General features: G+C 42.5%; 1 protein-coding gene across 7 annotated transcripts in view; it reads right to left on the reverse strand.

Moving 5' to 3' along the window:
* Positions 1-24,203, reverse strand: part of RAP1GAP2 (RAP1 GTPase activating protein 2) — a 384,075-nt gene that overhangs the window by 69,832 nt on the left and 290,040 nt on the right. For all 7 annotated transcript variants that reach the window (XM_069944747.1, XM_069944746.1, XM_069944750.1 and 4 more), the window contains one exon: positions 2,613-2,648. In XM_069944747.1, the coding sequence (XP_069800848.1) occupies positions 2,613-2,648 (36 nt within the window). The remainder of the gene's footprint in view (positions 1-2,612; positions 2,649-24,203) is intronic.

The following is a 24,203-nucleotide window of genomic DNA, read 5'->3' on the forward strand; positions in this document are numbered from 1 at the left end:
CTGTGTGTGACGACACGCGTTGGGTCTGTACCAGGGTCTCTGCTCCTATGTAGTCCATTTTTTGTGGCTTATATGGTTGGGCATTTCTTGTTACATTAGAGGTTCATATTGGTGTTTGTATTTATTATATAATATATTTATTTATTATTTATTTATTTATTTACACTGTAGCACTTTGGATCCTTTATATGGTATATTGAATTGGATGTATAGATGTGTCTTCATTTTACACTGCCGGCCAGTCTTAAGCACTTTATGAATTTCATATTTAATCATGTGGAGTATTACTAATATGTTTGGTTCCTTGGTAAAGTAGGAGTGGATACTGTCCTCCTGCTCAGGTTTTCATATACCTTTGTGGTTTTTTAATTGATTTTATTGTTGCTCTTTGTGGTGTTTCTTTTGTGTTTGTCCCAATAAACTTTGTATATATTCTTTGGATTTAGTGGTGTGCGCTGTATTATAGTGTCCAGCTTTGTTTCTTCAATAGTTCATTCTAACAATGGTCACCATACAAAGCAGAGGTCAGTCTCATTGAACAAGCAAGACTGAAGGACACATTGACATCACTAGTAGCCCTCATCCTTTGTCTTGATCATCACACACAAGGAAACGGCTGTCGGAAGACAGTTGCTTCTTCTGATCATAAGGGATGGATAACCAGCAATTTGACAGCTGGTCCTTTTTTTTTTTTTTTTTCATTTCACTGCATCAATCTCATCTACCGAAGGACATGACCAGCCATGATACAAGACATTCTGCTATCAAGGGCTCAGAATACTTTAATGTAAGGATACTATACCAGTAATCTATTGTGTAGCACGTTGGCCTTGACATATAAAGATTAGGGATAAGGCAAAAAGGCTGTGGTCCCTTTACTACCATAAATTGCCATCCATAAATCTGACAATACAACCTTTCCAGATCAATGTTTGTTGGGTGCTGTGTTTTATTACGTTACACAATATACTTTACATATTACTGCACCTTACCCAAAAGATCTGTCAAAATTCAATTAAGACCCACAATAAAGACAATGCTAAAGACCCGCTGGCAATTTGTGGCAATGCATGCATGGATACACACACGTGAATGATCATAGAGTTGTGGTAGGTAGCAAACACTAGGAATATCCATGGGAATATACATAACAAATAGCACAGCTCATTAAACCTTTTCCATAGTCAATGCTCTTCTTGACATACAGAAATCAAACAGTGTTACGTTACAAATAAGTGCTAAGCTCACAAAGTTCACGTGGCTTTAAAAAGAAACATGCTATAGCTGAATATATGAGATTACGGGGTTTGTGATTTGATATATACCAGTGTTTACCAATCTGTGGCCCTTTGGCATTTCACACCCCAGCTATTGGTGGTTCTAGATACCCCTGCGCAATAGTCAGGTCACTGCATCTGATTACAGCTTTCTGTTATTTCTTGCAGCTCCCACAGACTATGAAAGAAGAAGTCAAGTGCACTTGTGACTGCTTCTCAGGTGATAATTCTGAAGATTGTGAGGGGTCCTAGCAGTCGGATCCCCCCTTCGATCACACACTTATCTCTATGCTGTAAGTAGGAAAAATCAGAGGACAACCTCTTTAAGGGTGCGTTCACACCTACAGGATCCGCAGCAGATTTGATGGTGCAGATTTGATGCTGTGTTCAGTTATTTAAATGAAATCTGCTGCGGATCCGCTGCAGATCCGCAGCAGAAAATCAGCTGCGGATCCGGTAAGTGTGAACGTACCCTGAAGAGGTATTCCCATGTTATGATGATATCCACTATTCTGTAGGATTCTAATCAGAGGTGGCCTATTGCTACAGATATTGGTAAACTACAACTTGACTTACTAGGGCAGATGTACTAAAACTGCCCATTTCTTACATTTAGAGATGTCAATCAGGTTTATCATGGGTGCAGGCTGCATATAAACCTGGGGCTACAAAGTGATTTTGGCTGTGAGAGGGGTCATGTGACCAAAGATTGCCAGGTGTCCTTGTGTGGATTGCGCTGATTCACAGGTATGGTAATGGGTTGAGCAATGCAACCCAGAAGTGGCAGCAACTTTCCTACCAACAGTTGCAGGAAATCCAACCTCGTATTTATTGAGACTGTTGGGTTGCAGCCCTTTATATATCCCAATGTGACACAATGCGACCCACACAGGGTGAGACAGTGATCTTTGGTCACATGATCCTGCTTTAGCCAAAACCACCTAAATCAGCCTAATTAGAGATTTGTATCTCACCTTACAAATCCACAGAGAATGAATGTAGTGCTGGCCGTGCACATGCAAAGAACACCAGTCATCCCTGGGGAAAAATTTTCAGGAATGTTGGGGGTCCCACTGGTTGGATAGTGGATAACATCATAAGATGTACAGTACTCCTTTCAGGTGGTTGTTCACTTCAAAGGAACTGGGCTGTAATACCACACACCAGAGTGGTGCTGTTTCTAGAAGAAAGCAGCCATGTTTTTGTAAGCTTTAAAATATCCACTTCTGTAAAAAATAGTGACACTACATGATTTTATGGCCTTCCTAATACTTAGGCTATTCTGAGTAACCATATTTATACCTTTGTTTCTATTATAAAAATTATTTTCTTTACCTGCATTTTTTCCAGCATCTCGAAAAACTCTGCTGACTGAAAAAAAGAGAAGAAGCATAGTTAGAGGAATGTAGCGGGACACAATGACAGTGGTAAAATATGATGAAGTAGATAAAGAAATCTCATTGAAGGAATATATCACCAGAGAGACTTTACACATAATTCTGAACTAATGGATTCATAATAGGTACCACCACCATCCAACATCCTAAAGAGGTTTCCAGGCTTGGAAAAACATGGTGACTTTCTTACAGAAACAGCACCACTCTAACTTTACTTACTTTGGTTTTGGGTTTTAGAGCTCAGTTCTATTGAAGTGAATAGAGCTGGAGTGCAATACCAGACACAACCTGAAGACAGGGATGAAGTTGTTTTAGCAAGAAAGTAGCTGTGCTTTTTCTAATCCTGGAAAATCTCTTTAGAGTGATGATGAACTCATCTGTGAGTCTATAGGGTCTGTGCCTATCCATGCCCATTGGCATCCCATTTTGACAGGTTGCCAATGTATATATGTGCCATGGAGGTTACAATGGTGATTAAACACAATTAAAGTTTTTGGTATCCTAGTCTGTAATATATTAAGTGTCAAGCTGAAGTATGGATGGCAGAACTGTAGTGTAAGTGCAGTCTTGTAATCCATACAGTTTTTCATCTGTACAGAGAAAAAACTAATACATTCATAAAAACTGAAAAACAGTGCTCAGTTCTAAAAGCCTAGCATATGCGGAATCTTATGGGCTTAATACACCAAGCATTGTCCAAAGTGACTGGCAACAAAAAATATGGCATCTACCTATCGCCTATATTATTGCATAACTAGGCAGATCTCTAGGAGTTAGGCTCCGTGGACACAAAGTAAAACTGGCAGAATCTGGCCAGCCTCCGTGTCATAATGACAGACTATGGGAGGCTCGTGTGCCTCCTCTCTCCGCGTCTCTTCATGCTGACATGTCCATTCTTCAGCCTGGAGAGAGGAGGCGCGTGAACATCCCATAGACTGTCATTACGACACGGAGGCTGGCCGCCAGTTTTACTCCGTGTGAACGGAGCCTTATAGGGACAGCCATATTGACAGTTTATCAGTTTTTTTTTCAATAAAGATGGAAATTTGAAATTGGCAACCAGTGTAGTCTATACGTAAGTTGGCTACAAAAGTGAGCCATATTGTCATCCATGAAAGTAGGCAATGATGGTGTCTACAGTACATCTGTAATAAATGTAAAGGCACTATTTCTTCCAGTGTGTAACATCAATCTCGTTCTCCAACTAAAGATTAGCTGTAGAGAGTTTCCTGCAGTCCTGAGGAGCAGCTCAAACATCCTATATGGGGATAAATATTTGCACAGTAATGACTGGTGTATATAAGCCGTCACACAGTAACATGTGGCATTAACCTTCTAGAGGACGATACCATTTCACAAAACATTTGTAAACTCGTTTTTTAGAACTTTTATGACACCACTGCACTGGTCTAAAGAAGGAGGGGTGTATAGTCATGGGGGCATAAATCAGCACCATGGTTCCAAGTGGACTACGTGGCGGCGATTCCACTCGGAATTTCCACCTGTTTTCCGCAGTGTGAACACACCTTTTCATGAAAAAATTTTTAAGCATCTGAGCCATGTGGGCTGAAAACAGGTAAGCTATGTTTGGTCACTTCACTCGTGCTCCATGTGGCAGGTCATTACTCTTTTAGTGAAGTCTGACCTGTTCTGGGCCACATAAATAAAGGGGCCTGTTTTGCACATGATTGGGATGCTGCTTGGGAATTGTCCCTGACTTGCGCCACATTTGGAGATGTGCAATGTGCACATTACTCACTTTCATCCACAGACTGAAAACACTAAAAGTTCACCAGTTCTGATTATCTCCTTTAGGCTATGCTAACATGTTGGTTTTGCAGTCGTCTTTTTGGACAATCGTCATTTTGATGGCAAAGGACAGTCGCAAATAATGATCATGAACAATATTTGCAGCAGTAATTATTAAAATGAAGACCAAATAGATGTCCAAATAGACGGCCACAAAACAAACATTATATGAACATAGCCCATAGTGCACACCTAAACCTGTTGTAAATTTCTTATGCAATACTGAAGACTATTGTATCTCTCCACACAGGAAGTGTGTAAAAGCTGCTGTATCATTATCTGCGTGCTCTTCTGCCTGTGGCATTGTTCAACAAGACCAAGCAAAAACAAAGAAGTATACTCACGAAGCTGCAAACCTTGCGCCTGCCATTTTGGAAGTTCCTGATCTCTTGTATTCTTTGCCTCTTTTTGTTTCTGATGATGTGTCACCTCTGTAGGAACTTCTCAGTCAGCCAATCACTGTCCGCAGCAATTATGTGCCTCAGACACTGATTGGCTAAGCAGGGGCAGCGTATCATTAGAAATAGAGGAAACCAAAGAGCAGCATGGACATCAGCAGCGTGGGATCAGGGCTGGTGGGTATACTTTTTTTTTTATTTGTACAGCACTCTTTCCTAAAAATAAATAAATCATCCCCAAACTATCCTTTTAGGTTTTGCCTGCAGGTACGCCAGTATAAGTCTTATTGCCGGAGACCCAGATTGGCAGACATTTATGCATAATAGCATCGCTACAGACATGCAGTGTAACTTATCTGTTTATCCCATTTTTATTTACCATGTCTTTTGTCACACCTTAGATCATGAGACACACAGATTGTCAATATACGTGTTTCTTTCAAATTCCTTTATATCTAGGACAATCATTTTCTATTAATGTGTAAGTTCTTATTGTTAAGCTAATATAAAAGTCACATTGACTCACTGAATGGTCTAACTGGTTCCTATAGTCTGATATGTGTCCATCCCTGTTTGTAGCAACTTATAATATGAAATCCAGGCCAATCACGTCTACTGCTTTCTCTCTCCTGACAAGATTTACTTATATTGGGACATATTCGTTCTTCCCAATACTTCACCTTACATAGCAAAATGCTGAATCTGTAACTTGAAATCTGCGAGGAGGGAGTTAAACAAGACTTGAAGCAGCTCAGTTAAGTACTACATGCTGCTTTTTTCCCTTCTTTACCATCTATTTGCACAAACACAAAGCAAACAAGTGATGGATGCTGAGATGTGGGTGTATGATGGGAAGACGGAGAATGAAATCCGGACAAAGGAGTGATAGCCACTGGGAAAACATGTGTCTATTCAACTTCCATGTGACATTTCTTTTTATATAAGACATAATGGTTTCCTGCTCAGTGATTAAGTGCATATCCTGTGGTTTTGACGGACAAGACATCAAACTGCAGCACAATCTATGTAAGTGGTGGTGGGATTGGCTTTTAATTGCTGAAGAAAGAAAAAAAAACAGTATTAATACACCCAGGGGGCTGCACAGAATGACATGTATAGCTCCGAGAATGGTGGTTGCTGAGGCAATGGAAATAACTAATAGGAAAAGAAGGCGGACATATAGACATATATATCACAACAAATAAACAATTGCATGATATCCTTTTACATATGATGAAATGCGTGTAAGCTAAATAGTAAACACAGAAAATCCTGATATCACATAGTCAGTGGTCACCTTGACATAAAAGCAGAAATTCCCTAGTTTCAACAACCACGTTATAGTAGTAAAGCTGGTTGTACATGGCTTAGCATGAAATATTTTTTACTCAATTTTACAAAATTTCAAGAGGAATGGGGATACTTTTTTATGTTTAATGGAAGAAACAAGGACTCAGAGCTTGGAAACCAAGAACACACACCAAAAAGAAAGGCCCAATATTTTTTTAAACTAAGCCTGTTTGGGCCTACCAGGATAAATTGTTCTGAGGGCCCTACTACATCTATATAAAACATGTGCACATATACTTGTGAGTTGTTAACATTGCGTACAGCAGACATTTCATTTATAATATCTAATATGTTAAATGTAAACCGGCCTTAGATTCCATAGGCTCACCAGAAGAAATGATTCCGAGGATCCACCTCCACCTTTACAGAACATGTTCATGCCGACTTTTAACCAAATCATGAACTTTGTTGTTACTCTGTCACTCTTAGTACATATGAGTAATAATGTCTAATATTATGTGTGAATTAATCCATAAGAAAAAGAACCTAGTGGTTGCTGGACCTTTAGGTGAAATGTATGTAATGTAGCCTTTCCCACAGAGGGTCATCTAAAACACTGGTGGACCAGACTGATCCGTGGGATCATCAAAGCATTAAATATGGTCCACTGGTGGAAGAGTACGACTGTGGCTCAAACACAAAATCATTATAGGATCGTCTAGTACACCTGTAGGCCAGCATGATGCTGGCAAGAGCGTGGACACATCTGAGGATCCTATAGTACTCTTTTGGGCTATCATCACCCTGGTCAGAGCATGGAAGCATAAGAGAGTGTGGACTTATCAGAGGATTATATGGTTCACCAGTAAGCCAGTATAACCCTTATCAGAGTGTATTCTTATCAGAGCATTATATGGTACACTGTTAGGTCAGAACTACACTGGTCAGAACTTGGACTCATCGGTGAATCCTTTGGTGGGATAGTCAAAGCCTGCAGTCATAAAAGCATCCTCTAGTGGACTTTCCTCAAGGCCCTAAACATTTATCAACATTACGTGGCCCATTACTGATGGTTCATGGCGCTAATCGTTTAGTGTAATAGCACATGTTGAGAGGCAATGATCAGCCAACATGCACAATATCGGCTGATCATGGTTTTTCAACATGCTGTGTAAGAGGAGTGGTGGCAGCAGACAGCCTCTAACTTTAATGGGCCTACCAAATGACATAAGGATCGTTCAGTTGGCCCTTCCTGCTCTTCCCTGCACGTGTAATAGCACAGGCAGCCAAGCAAGCACAGAGCTGACAGGTCGGCGCTTTATTTCCTTGGGAAATTGTGCCGTGTAATACGGCCTTTATCCAGTCTCCCTCGATGTTGAACTTATTACTCTGAAGCTTTATTTTTACAGTACAAATGAGATTTTTTAAGATGTCATTTTTTTTACTTGATACAACAAAATCCTGTTAAAAGCTTGAGACAAATTATGTACACATGTTGTAAAACTGAAATATAAAACAGAACAACGAAGTATCTTTCAAGGAGAAACTAAGGAAGTACTAAAAATAAATAAGATCATTTAGATTAATGCCTTTCTTTGTAAAAGCAAGCAAAACAAAAGTCCTCTTACTGATGTAGTCTTACTGCTATTGCACTTGCATGCTTTATTTGCTTGCGGCTTCACACCGCATTTTAGGATTATGACTTCACACGACGCAATCTTCTAAATCCTAATAAAGATCTGTCACTTACCATAGATCCAGCCAGTTATTCTCAATCCATATTCAAGCACTAAAGTGGAGAGCTAGCTATGTAACTGAGACATTGAATGCAGCTGAATGCCTCACTATAGTGGCTAAATCTGGATGAATTCATAGGCTAAACGTTGATGCATATTCATTGGGATGATGGATTGTACAAGGTTATAGGTTCATATTAGAGTATTTGCCTGACTCATAAGCTAATATCTATATCTAGATAATGAATAGATTAAGTGTTGCTGAGCCATCTCTGTAATTTATTTAATCCATAGCATTACCCAGATGCAGATGCAGCTCCTGTCCTGCCCAGAGTTCAACTAAGTACAAAATTATCCTTTCGGTTTAACTATTCAAAGCCGTGCAGTGGAGAAGGTGCACACAGACAGAGCTTAAACTCAATTTAATGTGTCTATTAATGGGTGAAACTGGCCACTAGCATGCTATTGATTTATCAATGTTGGGGAGTATAGCTTAGCCTTCATTAAAACTGGGGCTATGTCAGCCCCCATAGCCGTGCCAGTTTAACGAAAGGATATCAGCAAGTCTAGTTTTGTTCATTTGCTGAAGGTCTTTTAACCTTTTTATTATTATATATACATTTTTTTTAGCACCATATATTACCAATATAATTGCCATATTGACACTGCAATGTTGGGAAGACTAGGAAGTACTTTGAGGTGTTAAAGGTAAAAGAATGTGCCCATCATGCATAGAGATTAAAAAAAAAAAGTAATATTTAAAAAATATATAGATTTTATATAGATTGCTATATAATATAGATAACTATATAGATATACTATATAACTATGACCTTTAGTGCTATCGCCTTGACAGGATTAAATATACCAAAACTACTAATGCTTATATCAACTATATCCAGGTATATTTAATAACCCAAGTATATTCAGTATTAGGAGTTCTAAGCATCTGTTTGCAAAACCCTAGAAAGGTTGTAAAGCCAAGGCTGTCATCCTGTCGATTTATTTTTTTATGTTCCAGTAAACAAATTGTTCTATTGATTTACTAGTTGATATAAATGACATCTAGGTCGTACAGCATGCCTGCACCTACAGATAAGTTTTCAGGATCAGCTGTTGTGTGTGTACATATGGTACAGCCAGGGGCAGATATAGACTGCATACAGCCCCTGTGCAAGAAATGTGCCTAGGCCCATCATAAGCAAACCACTCCACCACACTCCTGCCCACCCAGACGCTTATGAAACGTTGCACATTTACAGTATATGTGCCTAAAAATGGCCACCTTTGCAGTGTTGTGTGCAAACATTTGAGACTATTGGGCAAACAAATCCTACTTTTTAACACTGGTTATCTGCACTGGTATCACACAGCACAGCTTACATACACTAGTATCAAAGTTCTCCAAATGTTTACTGCATATGGTGGGGACCAACTTTTGAAGACACATACATACTGTACATACATACATACATACACACCACTGACACATACAGAGGCACCATTAACATATGTACACATACATCAATGACACACACACACATTGCAATGTGATTATTGTAATGCAGATGTATACACCAAGAACAGACTGCACACAGAGAAATCATCTCCCTCTCATCTATGGAGGCGAATATGTCAATCAATTGAGACACCGCTGATATACACAAACACCCACCCACACATACTACAGAGTCACAGACACTACTGACGCACACAAAGATACATACATTCAAACATACATACATACACACTGGCTGACACACATAGATACAGTGGATACACATACTGACATATACATATACACCCACAGATACAGTAACCCATACTCACAGCACTTACAGCTCTCAGTCTTCTCCCTCATCCTCTCTACAGTCAGGCCGATGTTGCTCTACACATTAGATTCAGGACTTTCATAATTCCCCTCTCTGTGTGCAGAATGCCGGAGGCTATTATTTTGTTTTTTTTGACGTCCAGCCCACTCACTGTGCACTACAGTGAATAGGCTGAATATTACAGTTACAGGCCTGTCTCCCTTTTCGGGGCCCCTCTGCAGCCGAACCAGTATGTCCACCACTGGGTGCAACACTGTATCTCAACAATATATTACCTGTATATGTTATTTCTTTATCAGCTTTTTCTTTGGCAGGCTTAATTTCTCAGTTGTTCCTAATCTAGCGGGTGGGGTCTAGCTGCTATGATATTTTCCATACACTGCACAAACAGAAGAGGAGATCTTGTTCTGCTATAGCTCTATAACACAGCACAAGAATCAGCGGTAGTAAGGAAAACGTTATAAGGTAGTGATGATCAGTGTAAGCTGTAAATCTAACACAAGGGTGAGACACAACTCAATCTCTTGAACTCTCTTCCTGTGTATCTCTTTGCTCTTGTCTCTCTTTATACACCCCCCCCCCCCCTTTTCTCTTGCTATACTTTTATAGGTAACTTTGAATTATATGTTTTTGTGGAAGGGTAGAAGGGTAGAAGGCTTCTGATTCTGATGCAATACATAAAGAATTTCTTGTGTACTATCAATTAATGCAAACTATGTTGAAAGTGTAGTGCCTATGATTCTGAAAGCTTCCCGTCACAATATACACACTGTGCACAGCCACTTTTAATTGCATTGGAAACACTTTTGTTATCATTGCTTGCCCCCAATGTATTTAATCAAAAAGATCTTATAGGTTTTTTGTGAATTAATCCATAGAAACGAGTCACCTTTATATAAGGTTATTATCTGAAGTCCTTTTGTATTAAGGTCACATTATTAAGTTCAGTCCATCAGTGAACCTACTTATGCACGCCTCCTCTCTGCAGTACCCCTCCATTACCTGACTGATTGACTTACAGGGCTCAGTGCTGGAAACCAAGCCCTGTATGCCAATCAGACAAAGCATAGGAACTGCATAGGCAGAGGAACATATGCCCAACTCATTGCTTAGTTTATAACAAACACTAGGGAGTCTTGTTCTGGATTTGGCAGGAGGTCCCAGGACCCCCTGCAATCTGACACTTATCCCTTAGGCAATGTTCACACTACGTGAGAGACCAGCCTTTCCTTGACCCGGCCGGGTCACGTAATTGCTGGTCTCTGCAAAGATCATCCCGGCCGGTACTGCAGTGCCAGCCGGATGATCTTTCTGGCCGCAGTGTTCTGATGCGGCCGCATCAGCAAGCGCTTGCATCAGAACTTCACCCAGCACACAATGAAGCTTGCGGCCGGAGCTGCTCACTTCATTGTGTGAACTGACAGGTCTTTCTGCGGCCACAATTCACTGATTTGTGGCCGCAGAAAACTGACATGTCAGTTCTTAGTGGCGCTGTATGGGATCTGGGCTGGAGCGTATACTATGTGTATACGCTCCGGCCGGGATCCCATATCAGATAAGGCAGTGTTCCACACCGTACAAAGCCAATGGCAACAACGGCTGTACTTTTACTTAGTGTGAACATAGCCAAGTCCTTTAGATAGGGTTATTAAGTCAGGGTAAAGATAAGGTTATTAAGTTATTTTAACTTGAAATACCTTTTTCTAACCATATTTTTTTTGAATGAATAAAAGCTGAAAACTCTATCATTCTAGTCCAGCTCAAACGACAATCGGCCTGGCCCAGTCTACCATTAAAAACAAGTAAAACTAACTGGCAGATTATCTTGCTGAGAAGTTAGAATATTATAACTGAACATGTTAAAAGGATTACCATAGATGACAGGCGTCTACAAAGGAAACATATTGTAAGTAGTTAAAGTAAATTCCAGCAAATTCTGCAACTGCCTCAGGCATGAAGTCAACAATTAGTCTGTACCGATCAATGCTTAGTGAAAGGACCGGCATTAGAATCCTCATACAACAATAAATCACATTGCAGAGTAGAGATCTCACATAATAATGTAACCTTTCTATTGAGTCGTAGATAAGACCTTGTCTTACACAGAACACATATAGAATTGCTTTCACCTTGAATCCACCTCCCACACATCTGCACTTGGTTTCCAGTAGCATTCGCTGCAGTCGCTGCTATCATTATGCTTTTAACATGGTAAATGTATACCACAGGGGTATTATTTCACTGAGCGTAACAAAGCATTCATTGCGTCTATTCACATTATGGTATCTATCCAGGTCTCATGTAATCCTACTGCAGAGTTCACTCCAGGTGAGCACCATGACAATCTGAGTGTTAAAATGTAACAAGCCATATTAATAAAGACAGCTATACTGTACAGTGTCCTATTATACTGGATTACCTATATATAGTTGCCAATGGTCACTTTGTTGGGCATTAGTGTTGTTGCCGACATGGCCAAAAACTTCAGCTGTTTTTGAGATAAGTCAGGATTGCCTGTGCTGGTGCCAGTTTAGGTGGTTTAAGGACTGATGTGTGTATAGGAAAACAAACAGTAAGTGCTACTTAGATGTCTTATTCATAGGAGAGGTCGGAGGAGAATAATTAAACTGAAAAGCCACCTGTCAGGGGACCCGTCACCAAAGCCTTTTTTTTTTCTTTTCTTTTTTTGCTGCATGAGACAAAAACTTGATTTTCCCTTCTTCCTCTGAACTCAGAGAAACTCCAATGTACACATACACATACACACACAATCCTGTGTGCATACATACTATTTTCCCTTCCAGAATGTGAATGAGAAGTCAAAAAAAGAGGATGTAAGAGTACAGTCCACCAATCCAGATAATACATGTAGATGACACCACTGCAACTATGCAGGTAGGATGACTCTTTTATAAGCAAAATCATGCTGCATCCACCATCTGCATTGCTGGACTGTACTCGAAAGATGTAGAGGACCATGCAACAATTTTGGGACTTTTTCAGTGGTGTTTACACCTCTTTGCCATCTGTATCATCTTTTTAGCTACAGAAGATCTTGAGTCAGTTCTATCATCCACTACTTAAAAGGACAGGATGGAATGACTACAGTGTCTCTCCGAAAAACTAAGTTTAGACAGGTCCATTTTATGCTATTGTGAAAGTCAGTAAGAGCAGATAAAAAAATAGATCTGACGTTTCTCCTTCAATCCGTCAGCATTTAATTTTTACTCTATACATTTTTTACTAATATGAATAAAAATATGTACAAAAATGATATGAACAGCTGCAGCATAGTCCACTCCCCCTCTGTGTTATAAAAAAAAAGAGTCAGGCTCTTAATGTAAGTCTATAGAACCTGACTCCTTTTCTCTTACACAGAGTGGAGAGTGGACGCACTGCAGTGCGGTGCTCTCCCCGGCTCGTTCTCCTAATTGATACAGGTCAGAACACTCAGACCTGGAACAATCAAAAGTTTTGACATGTCTCTATGACGTGACAAAAGTTTTTACAAATGACAGATACACTTAAAGCTTGATTTCAAGGATAACAACTTATTTTTTTTTATTTGTTTTACTAAAATATAATAAAAAAAAAAAACTTAAAAGCATCAGCATGCATTGGACATATGTAGGTGTATCAGCAGGTCAGTCACAGCAGGCATAGCGGTCTCAGGCCCCCTTGACAACTGGTACCCATATAGTTTAGATGTCGCCAAGGTTATTCATCGGTCAGTTAAAGGACCAGCATCAGAGTGAAGTCGTCATCTTAGCTTTTCTGCCCTCGGTGAGATACCACAATATAGCAACAGACGTGCCATTTTTTACAGTTTACCACTTATGTTATAATGGAAGGCCATTTACGAGAACTTATTGCAGCCAGTGCTGCTGGAGAGAACAATGATTGTTTATTAGTCGCCTCTGGCCTCTTCCACCTACCAGTGACTGACAGAAATCTGTCAATCATCAGTGGGTGAGGCCAGAGGCGACTTACTACTGATCATGACTCTCCCCTAGCAGCACTGGCCACATAATGCAAGCAATACGTTCTCGTAAATGGCTTTCCATTATAACATAAGTAGTGACAGACTGCCAAAAACATCTGTTACTATATTTCAATATGCAACATAACTAAGATGACATGTTCCCTTCAAATATCTTGTCAAAATGAGACAGATTCTGAAAATATGCTATTTAAAAGCTATGGAAAGAAGTTCCAAAGTTGTAAAATGAGTTCTATGGTGTTATACAGAATTGCAGGTTACTTTTTTTATTAGTAAAAGAAATAGCCAAATTACATATTCATATATTTGCTACCTCATTATGTGATAAAGTTACTGTTCCCTGTGCACCTGTTACCTCCCCAGAATAACAGTACGTATAATGTGATACGTAAAGGTTCTATAAAGGGTTCTGGCCTTTTTAGACACAGCCTCAACTACGACAACAAATGAAGTATCCAAGTAAAACATTAAAAGCCGGGGCCACTAATGCATTTGACAACATGCCCAGTCTAAGAAAGAATCTTAATAACATTAGCAATGTACTCATGCAGTGGAAATAACAAAGTGGATTTGTGGCGTATTCCTGTACAGACAGCCTGAAGGTTTGCTTAATCCTTATGTTAATGGAACCTGCATTTAGACGCAGCAGACTGTCACAAGCAGATCCTAGTTTCTGTGCACACAGTTTTCATGGATAAAGGACGGGGGGAAAAAAACAAAAAAAAACAAAAAAACTTGGGGCTATGGTAAAGAACTGAAACTAAAAACAGGTATTGTGCTCGGAAGTTATTGTGACTTATTAGTTGTTTCCATTGTTTAATTGAATGTACATTTTGTGAATACTTTTCATAGTCTCTTAACGCCTTCTCCAGGTAAACATAACCAGTGATCTGAGGGAGGCTTTTCCTTAAAGGGGTTATCCAGCACTACAAAAACATGGCCACTTTTGCCCCACTCTTGTCTCCAGTTCAGGTGTGATTTGCAATAAAGCTCCATTTACTTTATTGGAACTGAGTTTCAAACCCCACCTAATCTGGAGACGAGCGGGGAAAAGTGGCCATGTTTTTGTAGCACTGGATAACCCCTTTAAAAATAAGAAAGATACTCCACTGGAGCCAGGACACATTGCAGGAGACCCGTCAATTTACAGGACCAGAGCAGTATTTGGTTCTTAAGTTTACTAGTTCACTTTGAAAGAGACCTATCTACTGGAGTATTTGTCTTCCTGATGTAAAAAGTGTGAGAAATATGGCGCATGTGGAGATCACACCCCCTTGGCGTGCCGCCGTGTCCACTGCTCTGCCCCCTCTCAGCCTCCCTGGCATTGGCAGAAAGTCACTTCTTTTTTTTTTCTTTTTTAGCAAAACTGGTGTTTGTGCAGCATGATAAATGACACTGTAATTCCTGGCAGGAAATCAGAACTATAAGTGCTCCAATGGTAAACTGGGCAGGGGTCCCTGTATGCACTGCAGCCATTAAGGTCACTGGAGAACTAACATGACAGGAACACATACTAAATGTGAAGATTGGGAATAAAGTAAAAACAACACTCTCCAGTCTCATATTGAAATGAAAACAAGGATATGCCTGTATGACTTTGAGCAAGAGAGACACCTTATCAGAGTTATACAGAGTACAGATAAAGATTAACTCTTTGCATTACAAGTAACACTGCTAAATGCACCTCAGCCGTAAGGTGGTTATATAATAGGTATCTGGGCTGCATCCGACTTCTCCAGCCACCGAGAGTTTGGGTTCACACTAAGGGGCCTATTCCACGGAGCGATAATTAGCCGAATCGGCACGATTCGGCCGATTATCACTACGTGAAATAGAGAGAACGATCAGCCGATGATCGTGTCATTGGCTGATCTTTCATTAAGGTTAAAACCTAAAATCATCCATCACCACCCACGCATCGCTAAGTGGAATAGCAGTGCATGGCGGGCGACCGACGATTTAAAAACATCATACTTTACCTCACCAGGCTGCATGTCTTCTCTTTCGCTCCTTCTCTCGGTCCCGTGCGCAGCAGCAGCTTCGGAGCGGCCTGTCTGAGCTGACAGACCGCTCAGCCAATCACTGTCCGGGACCGCAGTGAAGCCAGGATCGGGAGAATGAGCGCAGGAGAAGACCTGAAGCCTGCTGAGGTAAAGTATGATGTTTAAACAAGGGCTGCAAGGAAATTGGTAACAATGTCCCTGAAGCCCTCGCTAAACAATTATTAGGCCGTGGAATAGGCCCAGTAAACGAGCGCCGATCTAGCAGATCAGCGCTCGTTTACATTGTTGATCGGGCCCTGGTCTGCCAGTGGAATAGGACCCTAACCCGACACCTTCCAGTACTGAAGGCATGCTGATCTCCGCCTGCTCAAACAAGCTGTGCAAAACAGTAATCATATCTAACCCAAATTACAGCTCTGGACAAGAGTTATAGAAAGCTTTTTTGAGGCAGGAATGGCATTAGGAGCTCCCCAAGGAAGGGAGCATTTTTCAGGGGTTCCCCTGTAGTAGTACAATTGGGAATCACTGTATAAAGAGCTCTGCTCGCTGCTTAGTAATGCTGCGGTGTCTCCTAAGTATAACCAGTCATCAACATAATGAACCATTTCAGGATTTGCATAAAATAACATTTTTTGTAATAATTAGTTACATCGTAATCTAAACTTCTGCCTAATTACGCTTATGAAAAGAAATTCCCGGGGGAATAAAATCATCAAAATAAGTTTTATGTTTGTGTTGATAGGAAGTTTGTCTTCTCCGTGCCTTGGTAAAACACTGGGAATGTGTTCATGTGTAATTATGCATTGAGAGGGGCATACGCTTTCATCTACGATATAATAAGCCCTGACTGAGGACAATATGTTTGCTCAGCAGCTATTTAAAGTCGAAGTTGCAGGCAAGTGACAAACACGGCATACGATTAAACACAGGATTGTAGACATGTACAAAACAAACGCAGATAGGCATACTACATCTGCCTGTCGCACAGGGATATATTTTGCCACAAGGTCATGTCTTCCTAATAATTCTAGAAGTCATGGAACAAGATAATTGTAAAAGTCCTATTAATATATATTATTTCCGAGATATATAATCCTTGAGGTAATATTTAACTTATTTGATTTTTTTTTTAGAAATGTCACCTATGGAAATTCATCAGGTGAGTGTCCCATTTTTCTCTAAACTCCTAGAAGGATAAGAATGTTAGTTATGTCAAATGATAGGGCCACATATAAGGAAAAAAAATAAGGGTTCTTTTATGTGATCCTTAAAGGGGTTATAAAGGATTGTGGAAAAAACACACCTATTTTCTTGGAAAAACAGCACCACGCCTGTCCTGAGGTTGTGTGTGGTATTGCAATTCAGCTTCAATCACTTCAAAACCACATCCATACTGCAGACAAGAGAACACCACCACACAACCCCTTTCCCGCAACAGGAGTTCTGGGTGACCCATCCCATCTTTATGACTTCTCTTCTATTACACAAGACGATTATTGGACGGAAAGGCCAACTTCGGCTGAATATGGCCGATAATTGTTTTGTCTAATAGGGCCTTTAGAGACCATATCCCTTTGAAGTTATGGCCACCTATTAAAATAAGGAGAAGACAATCCTGGAATGGACACTCTTTCTCCAGAGCCCTCAGGGCAATGCCATTGGCTTTCTTTATGGAATGTAGTTCTATGTGTAAAACCCCTATAAGTCTGCTTTGCTAGGATGTTTGCCACCTTTAGCCATGTTGAAAAAATGAAGGTGACCACCCTTATAGCAGCTGTGGTGGGTGTCATTTGCTTATGATCTTCAGTCATATAGTGTATAAGCAGTAGCCCAAATAGTTTAACTTGCCCTAGTGTATATTGTATTTAGAGGGGTTGTCCTAGCACTTTAAAATATACAACAAACCCTCACTCTATGGGGCTCAGCTTCCAGAAATACACTGTATTAGACCTTCTCCCCACTGGCAGGGGGCAGGCTACGTTTCTGGAGCTGGTTCTATGTTGCAAGAGATGTGGATGAGACCAGGTCCACATCTGGTGACCAATGGCTGCACAATGTTGTAGCAACTTTCACAACCTTGAATGGTCATAGGTAACTGCTATGCCCATCCCCGATAAAACAGTCCATCCTCTGCACACATGAAGAAAGGATAGGGCTGTGTGAGCATGCTCCACAGAAGTTGAACACCAAGAAGTGAGGGTGTGTGATATCTTTAAGAGTGCTGGGACAACCCCTTTTTTACCTTTCTTCTAAATAACATATACTGTACATGTAGGTGAGTTTAAGAAACTAGACCACTTGCTGAATAAATACAGTCATATACAACTGGTGGTCAGCAGTAAATGCAAGGGCATTTTATATCTTTTACTGTGCTAGCACAACCCTTCCTGGCTGCCCAATGTCAGGTTATCAGTAGTTAGAAACTGTCAGAGAACATGAAGAGATGATGGAAGCACCTCTTTCATTCATATTCTTACATATTCAGCATTCATTAAGATCATAAGTAAGGAATAGCCACAGCCACAAAGCCTCTACTGGTCCCAGTGGTGAAATAACTGGTCACATATTCATCAGAAGGCTAAGGAAAGTTAACGGATCAGAGGGTCAGACTATATGCATATACCCATGCAGCAACAATAGTCACTATAATGGGGCGGATTTCTCCTGTAACTGGATCTACTATGAAGAAGTAGAGTGTAAAAAAGTATCCAAATTCTAGTATCCCAAAGTCTTTTTGGACGAACTAATAGAAAAAAAAACAACCCAAAAAAGGCAACCCCTCTACCAATCATAATACATAATAATAATGCCCTAAATTTATTACCACTTCCTTAAGAAATATACAGAGTGTTCCCGTCAAAACATTGAGCTTACACTAGACAATAGAAATTTCCCAAAATTCACTTGCTGCTTGACACGGCACTTTATTCTCCTTCACATATAAAATTAATCACATAAGAGCACTACATGTTTATCAGGTGTTTAAAAATGCAGTAGAATAGGGCATCCAATGGGAAAAACTATAAAAACAATGCTTCCAGACGTCCCTTGGAATAAACCATTGGGGCTTCATAATCATTTAGACATGCCTGCACTGGCATTAAAATTTTAACACCAACTAAAACAAGGTAACGTTTCCACAGGACTGAGTTGAATGCAAATCAACATACTGTACCAATGTATTTCGTTTACTAATATACAACGCATGAGTAGCTGACCAGTTAGCATTGGCTTCTATAGAATTATCAGATTTTGTTAGGACACAGTATACGGTAGAGTCCAACATTTAATATTTCATTCCAGAGAATAAAAATCTATCTCGATCATGTGACGGACACACTGAATGACTGCAGAGATCTTACGGAAAAAAAAACTTAATAGGTTTGTTATATTTCAGTACTTTTAGAAGTATATACATACATCTTGAAAATCAATAAATTGTGTTTGTTGTCTCTTCTACAGCCTCTTTGTTTTGGCATGCCTGCCCTACTGTGCCCTGTTCCATCAGCGAAGCAGATGATTGGCTCTGTCTTTAGCCCTTTATCTCTCTAGTCCTAAACTATATTTTTAAGCTAATGATGACCAGATCAAAGATCAATGCTATCCTGGTCATAAATAAGGTTAGAGAATTGTTCAGTATAGGAGAGATAAAGGCTGAAGACAGAGCCAACAATCTGCTTCTCTAATAGCTTTGTGAAAAGAAGCATGCTGTAGAAAGGAACCCTAATATAGGCCTTAATAAGTAGTAATAAAGACCTAAGGAGAAAATGTTTATTGCATCATAATAAGTTCACTTAAATACTTACAAAATTAGTTCAGAGGTGTCAATAGTCATATAACGGTAAGTAATGTCACAGAGCTGTGACTGTTTGATAAATCGGGCTGAATATTAGGATGGCTGAAGGTAAAATAAAAATTCAGATCAAACAACAACAGTAAAGTGAGAACTAGTAGCTCTAGGGCAGGGGTCCCCAAACTTTTCCCACAGGGGGCCAGTTCACTGTCCCTAAGACGGTCGGAGGGCCGGACTATAAAAAAAATTATAATTAAATCCCAATGCAAAATTCCCCCCCCCCCCCCAAAAAAAAAGAAAGAAAAAGAAAAGCATCCCTCTTTATTTCCACCTCTCACCCAGCCCCCACTCAACTCCTCACTCCCCCCCCCTCAACCAGCCTCCCTTCACTCCCCCTTCATCCCCTCAACCTGCCCCCTTACTCCCTCTTCACACCCTCAACCAGCCCCCTTACTCCCTCTTCACACCCTCAACCAGCCTCCCCTCACTCCCCCTTCATCCCCTCAACCAGCCCCCTTACTCCCTCTTCACACCCTCAACCAGCCTCCCCTCACTCCCCCTTCATCCCCTCAACCAGCCCCCTTACTCTCTCTTCACACCCTCAACCAGCCTCCCCTCACTCCCCCTTCATCCCCACAACCATCCCCCTTACTCCCTCTTCACACCCTCAGCCAGCCTCCCCTCACTCCCCCTTCATCCCCTCAACCAGCCCTCTTACTCCCTCTTCACACCCTCAGCAAGCCTCCCCTCACTCCCCCTTCATCCCCTCAACCAGTCCCCTCATCATCGTCTTCTTTGATCTGAGGCGTCACTTTCCATTTGGGGCAGGCTTGGGTTAGACTGCTGGGGACTGGGGCAGGCTGGGGGGGACTCGGACAGACTGGTGGCAGCTAGGGGTGACTGGGACAGACTGGGAGCAGTTGAGGCAGGCCAGGGGTGACTGAGGCAGGCTTAGGGTGACTGGGGCAGGCTGGGGGTGATTGGGGCAGGCTGGGGACAGATTGGGGGTGACTGGAGCAGACTGGAGGGGGGGACTGGAGCAAGCTGGGCAGAGAGAGCTGGGGAGGGGACTGTAGCAGGCTGGGCAGAGGGAGAGCTGGGGGACTGGAGCAGGTTGGGCAGAGGGAGAGCTGGAGGGGGGAGGACTGGAGCAGGCTGGGCAGAGAGAGCTGGAAGGGGGGCTGGAGCAGGCTGGGCAGAGGGAGAGCTGGAGGGGGGGACTGGAGCAGGCTGGGCAGAGGGAGAGCTGGAGGGGGGAAGACTGGAGCAGGCTGGGCAAAGAGAGAGAGAGCTGGAGGGGGGGACTGGAGCAGGCTGGGCAGAGGGAAAGCTGGAGGGGGGACTGGAGCAGGCTGGACAGAGGGAGAGCTGGAGGGGGGGACTGGAGCAGGTTGGGCAGAGGGAAAGCTGGAGGGAGGGACTGGAGCAGGCTGGACAGAGGGAGAGCTGGAGGGGGGACTGGAGCAGGCTGGGCAGAGGGAGAGCTGGAGGGGGGAGGACTGGAGCAGGCTGGGCAGAGGGAGAGCTGGGGGGGACTGGAGAAGGCTGAGCAGAGGGAGAGCTGGAGGGGGGAGGACTGGAGCAGGCTGGGCAGAGAGAGAGAGCTGGAGCAGGCTGGGCAGAGGGAGAGCTGGAGGGGGGACTGGAGCAGGCTGGGCAGAGGGAGAGCTGGAGGGGGAGGACTGGAGCAGTCAGGGCAAAGAGAGAGAGCTGGAGGGGGGGACTGGAGCAGGCTGGGCAGAGGGAAAGCTGGAGGGGGGACTGGAGCAGTCTGGACAGAGGGAGAGCTGGAGGGGGGACTGGAGCAGGCTGGGCAGAGGGAGAGCTGGAGGAGGGACTGGAGCAGGCTGGGCAGAAAGAGAGCTGGGGGGCGGGAACTGGAGCAGGCTGGGCTGAGCGACCGGCCCGGGCACACACCTGGCATCTCCTCCTCACACTGAGAACACAGGCTCCCCTCCTGGTCTCGTGCACCGGAGGTCCCCGAGGTCCGGAGGAGGCAGCCGCTGCAGGGACAGCTGCGTTCGGGTGACTGGGGCAGAAGTGGAAGCGTTGCTGGAGATGTACAGTGCAGACCCCCGATCCCGCTGTACAGCTCCAGCAACGCTTCCACCTCTGCCCCAGTCACCTAAACGCAGCTGTCCCTGCAGCGGCTGCCTCCTTCTTCTCTTGACACCGGGGACCTCTGGTGCACGAGATCAGGAGGGGGGCCGTTGTACCGCACTCAGGGAAGGGGGTGGGGAGGCTGCCACGGGGGACGGGGGTGCCAATGATGCTGCGGTGGGTCCTGGTGGCTGGCGCAGTCGGGCCCCGGCGGTCGGGCCTGTGCGGTGGCCCGGCAGCCCGGTCAGAGAAACGGCCCTGCCCCTCATCCCCTTTCCACTTTCAACTCCCCCCTCACTCCCCCTTCCCACGCTCTATCAGCCCCCCCCCCCCCCCACTTCACTTTCACCCCCCCTTCCAGAAGTGCGGTACCCCTTCCGGAAGTGCGGCGGGGGCCGGATAAAAAGCTTCAGTAGGGCCGCATTCAGTCCGCGGGCCGTAGTTTGGGGACATCTTCTAGATTTAAACAGCTAAAACTTATCTTCATTCACTTGAATAGAATTGAGCCACAATACCACACCCAAACTAAGACAGGGAGAGTGCAACATCAGAAGAATACACTATCCTTTAGTATAATGTTATACCAGGTACTAGGTCCACCAAGAGTAAAATGGGACTACCTGGGGTTAAAAAAAACCTTGTGCTAATTTTCTCCAAGATCCTTGGTTTTTCTACATTCTTGGAGAAAAACTATAATTTAATATAAAAATTATTCTTTTTTTTTTCATTTGCTAATCATTAATCACTATAAGACACAAATTTTGGTATGGGTTCAACACTGAATCCATGTCAGGTCTGACAAGACTCTACATTACTGCGAGGACCATGTGACTGCAAGAAAGCCAATCATAAATGAGTGTGTGCACATAAATGGCCAATCAGGGCACAGTACTTTAATATTTTTCCTTTCAGTGTATAAATACCCCGTTAAACATGTTACATGTATATATAGCATGCTTGGATCTGATCAAGGGACAGCAGTCCAGAAACGTGGCATCCTGTGAATATAGTTTTTATTGTTTTAATAAACCAGTATTATTAATGGCAACACACTTTTATCCGTGGAGATTGTTTCTGCAGCGCCATCCTTAAAGCGACTCTATACCCACAATCTGACCACCCAAACCACTTGTACCTTCGGATAGCTGCTTTTAATCTAAGATCTGCCCTGTGGTCCGTTCGGCAGGTGATGCAGTTATTGTCCTAAAAAAATACTTTTAAACTTGAAGCCTGTGCCAAACGAGAGTATTTGTGCCCTAACTTTGCATAACCTCTCTATCCCTCCTCCCCGCCCTCCTCAACATTAGGAATGCTCCAGGCAGATTGCCTCCTATTCCCCACCTGTGGCAGCCCGGCACATGGGCTGGATCGTTAAGGAACTGTGCAATGTTCAGCATGGAGAAAATGTTCCAGTGGCCTTCCTAATGATGAAGAGGGTGGGGAGGAGGGACGGAGGGGTGGTGCAAAGTTAGGGCACAGATACTCCCGTTTGGCACGGGCTTCAAGTTAAAAAGTATTTTTTTAGGACAATAACTGCTTTACCTGCCGAACGGACCACAGGACAGATCCTATCCAAAGCTACAAGTGGTTTGGGGGGGTTAGATTGTGGGTACAGAGTCGCTTTAAAGGTCACGTGTACTTTTGCTTGTTTGAGTTTGTTTTCTGATGGGCCCAATCCAATTTTGGGAGTATCCCGGACGTGTGACCAGCCAGTAAGGGGATCCTCCAGACATTTATACCCCTTTACTTAGGGTGATAGGTAAAAATGGCCCCTTGGCTTTGCGCCTATCTGCGCAGGTTTCACACAAGGCGTCTACTTTCTGTTTCCTGATGGAAACGTTGAATGACAATGGGGTAATCCTTGTTAAAATCTGTTGCTTAAGCTCAGCAACTCTATAGCATCAAATTTCTCACATGGAAATTCACATTGGATTCTAATCTGATGTGTGAACATACAAGGTTGCTAAATTTGCAAGGAGATCCCATTAGTCGGGTTTCCTTGACATCAAAGCCTTCCTTTTGCATACATCTTTAATCACAGTATGTAAAGGATATATTACATGACTTAAGATGATCAGAAAATAAGCATCAATCTTCTAGATCTCCAGGGCTACACAAATGATTACAAGATTTGCTTTATTTGGGTGCATATCCCCAATTACACAGGGAGATGTGCGCCCGACAGCCAATGATTTTTAAATATGCCAGAATTCAGCAATCAGCCAAAACACATGCAAGCTGATCACTGGCTCTTTTACATGGGCAATATTGGCCTGATTCGACAGATAATCCTCCTATATAGAGTTTGGCTCTATTACATGGGGAGATATTCATAAAAACCTCCAACACCACGAAACACGGATCAAGGGGCGCAGGTCCAGAAAGAAAGGATGAAGGTAACGTATAAAATAAATTTAATGAGACTCAACGCGTTTTGGAACCGCGCCGGTTCCTTTCTCAAGAGTCATACGTTACCTTCATCCTTTCTTTCTGGACCTGCGCTCCTTGATCCGTGTTTCGTGGTGTTGGAGGTTTTTATGTATATCATTCCCTTGGGATAGCGGGAGT

This window comes from Dendropsophus ebraccatus, chromosome 11 (assembly GCF_027789765.1).
Source record: "Dendropsophus ebraccatus isolate aDenEbr1 chromosome 11, aDenEbr1.pat, whole genome shotgun sequence".
NCBI lineage: Eukaryota > Metazoa > Chordata > Amphibia > Anura > Hylidae > Dendropsophus > Dendropsophus ebraccatus.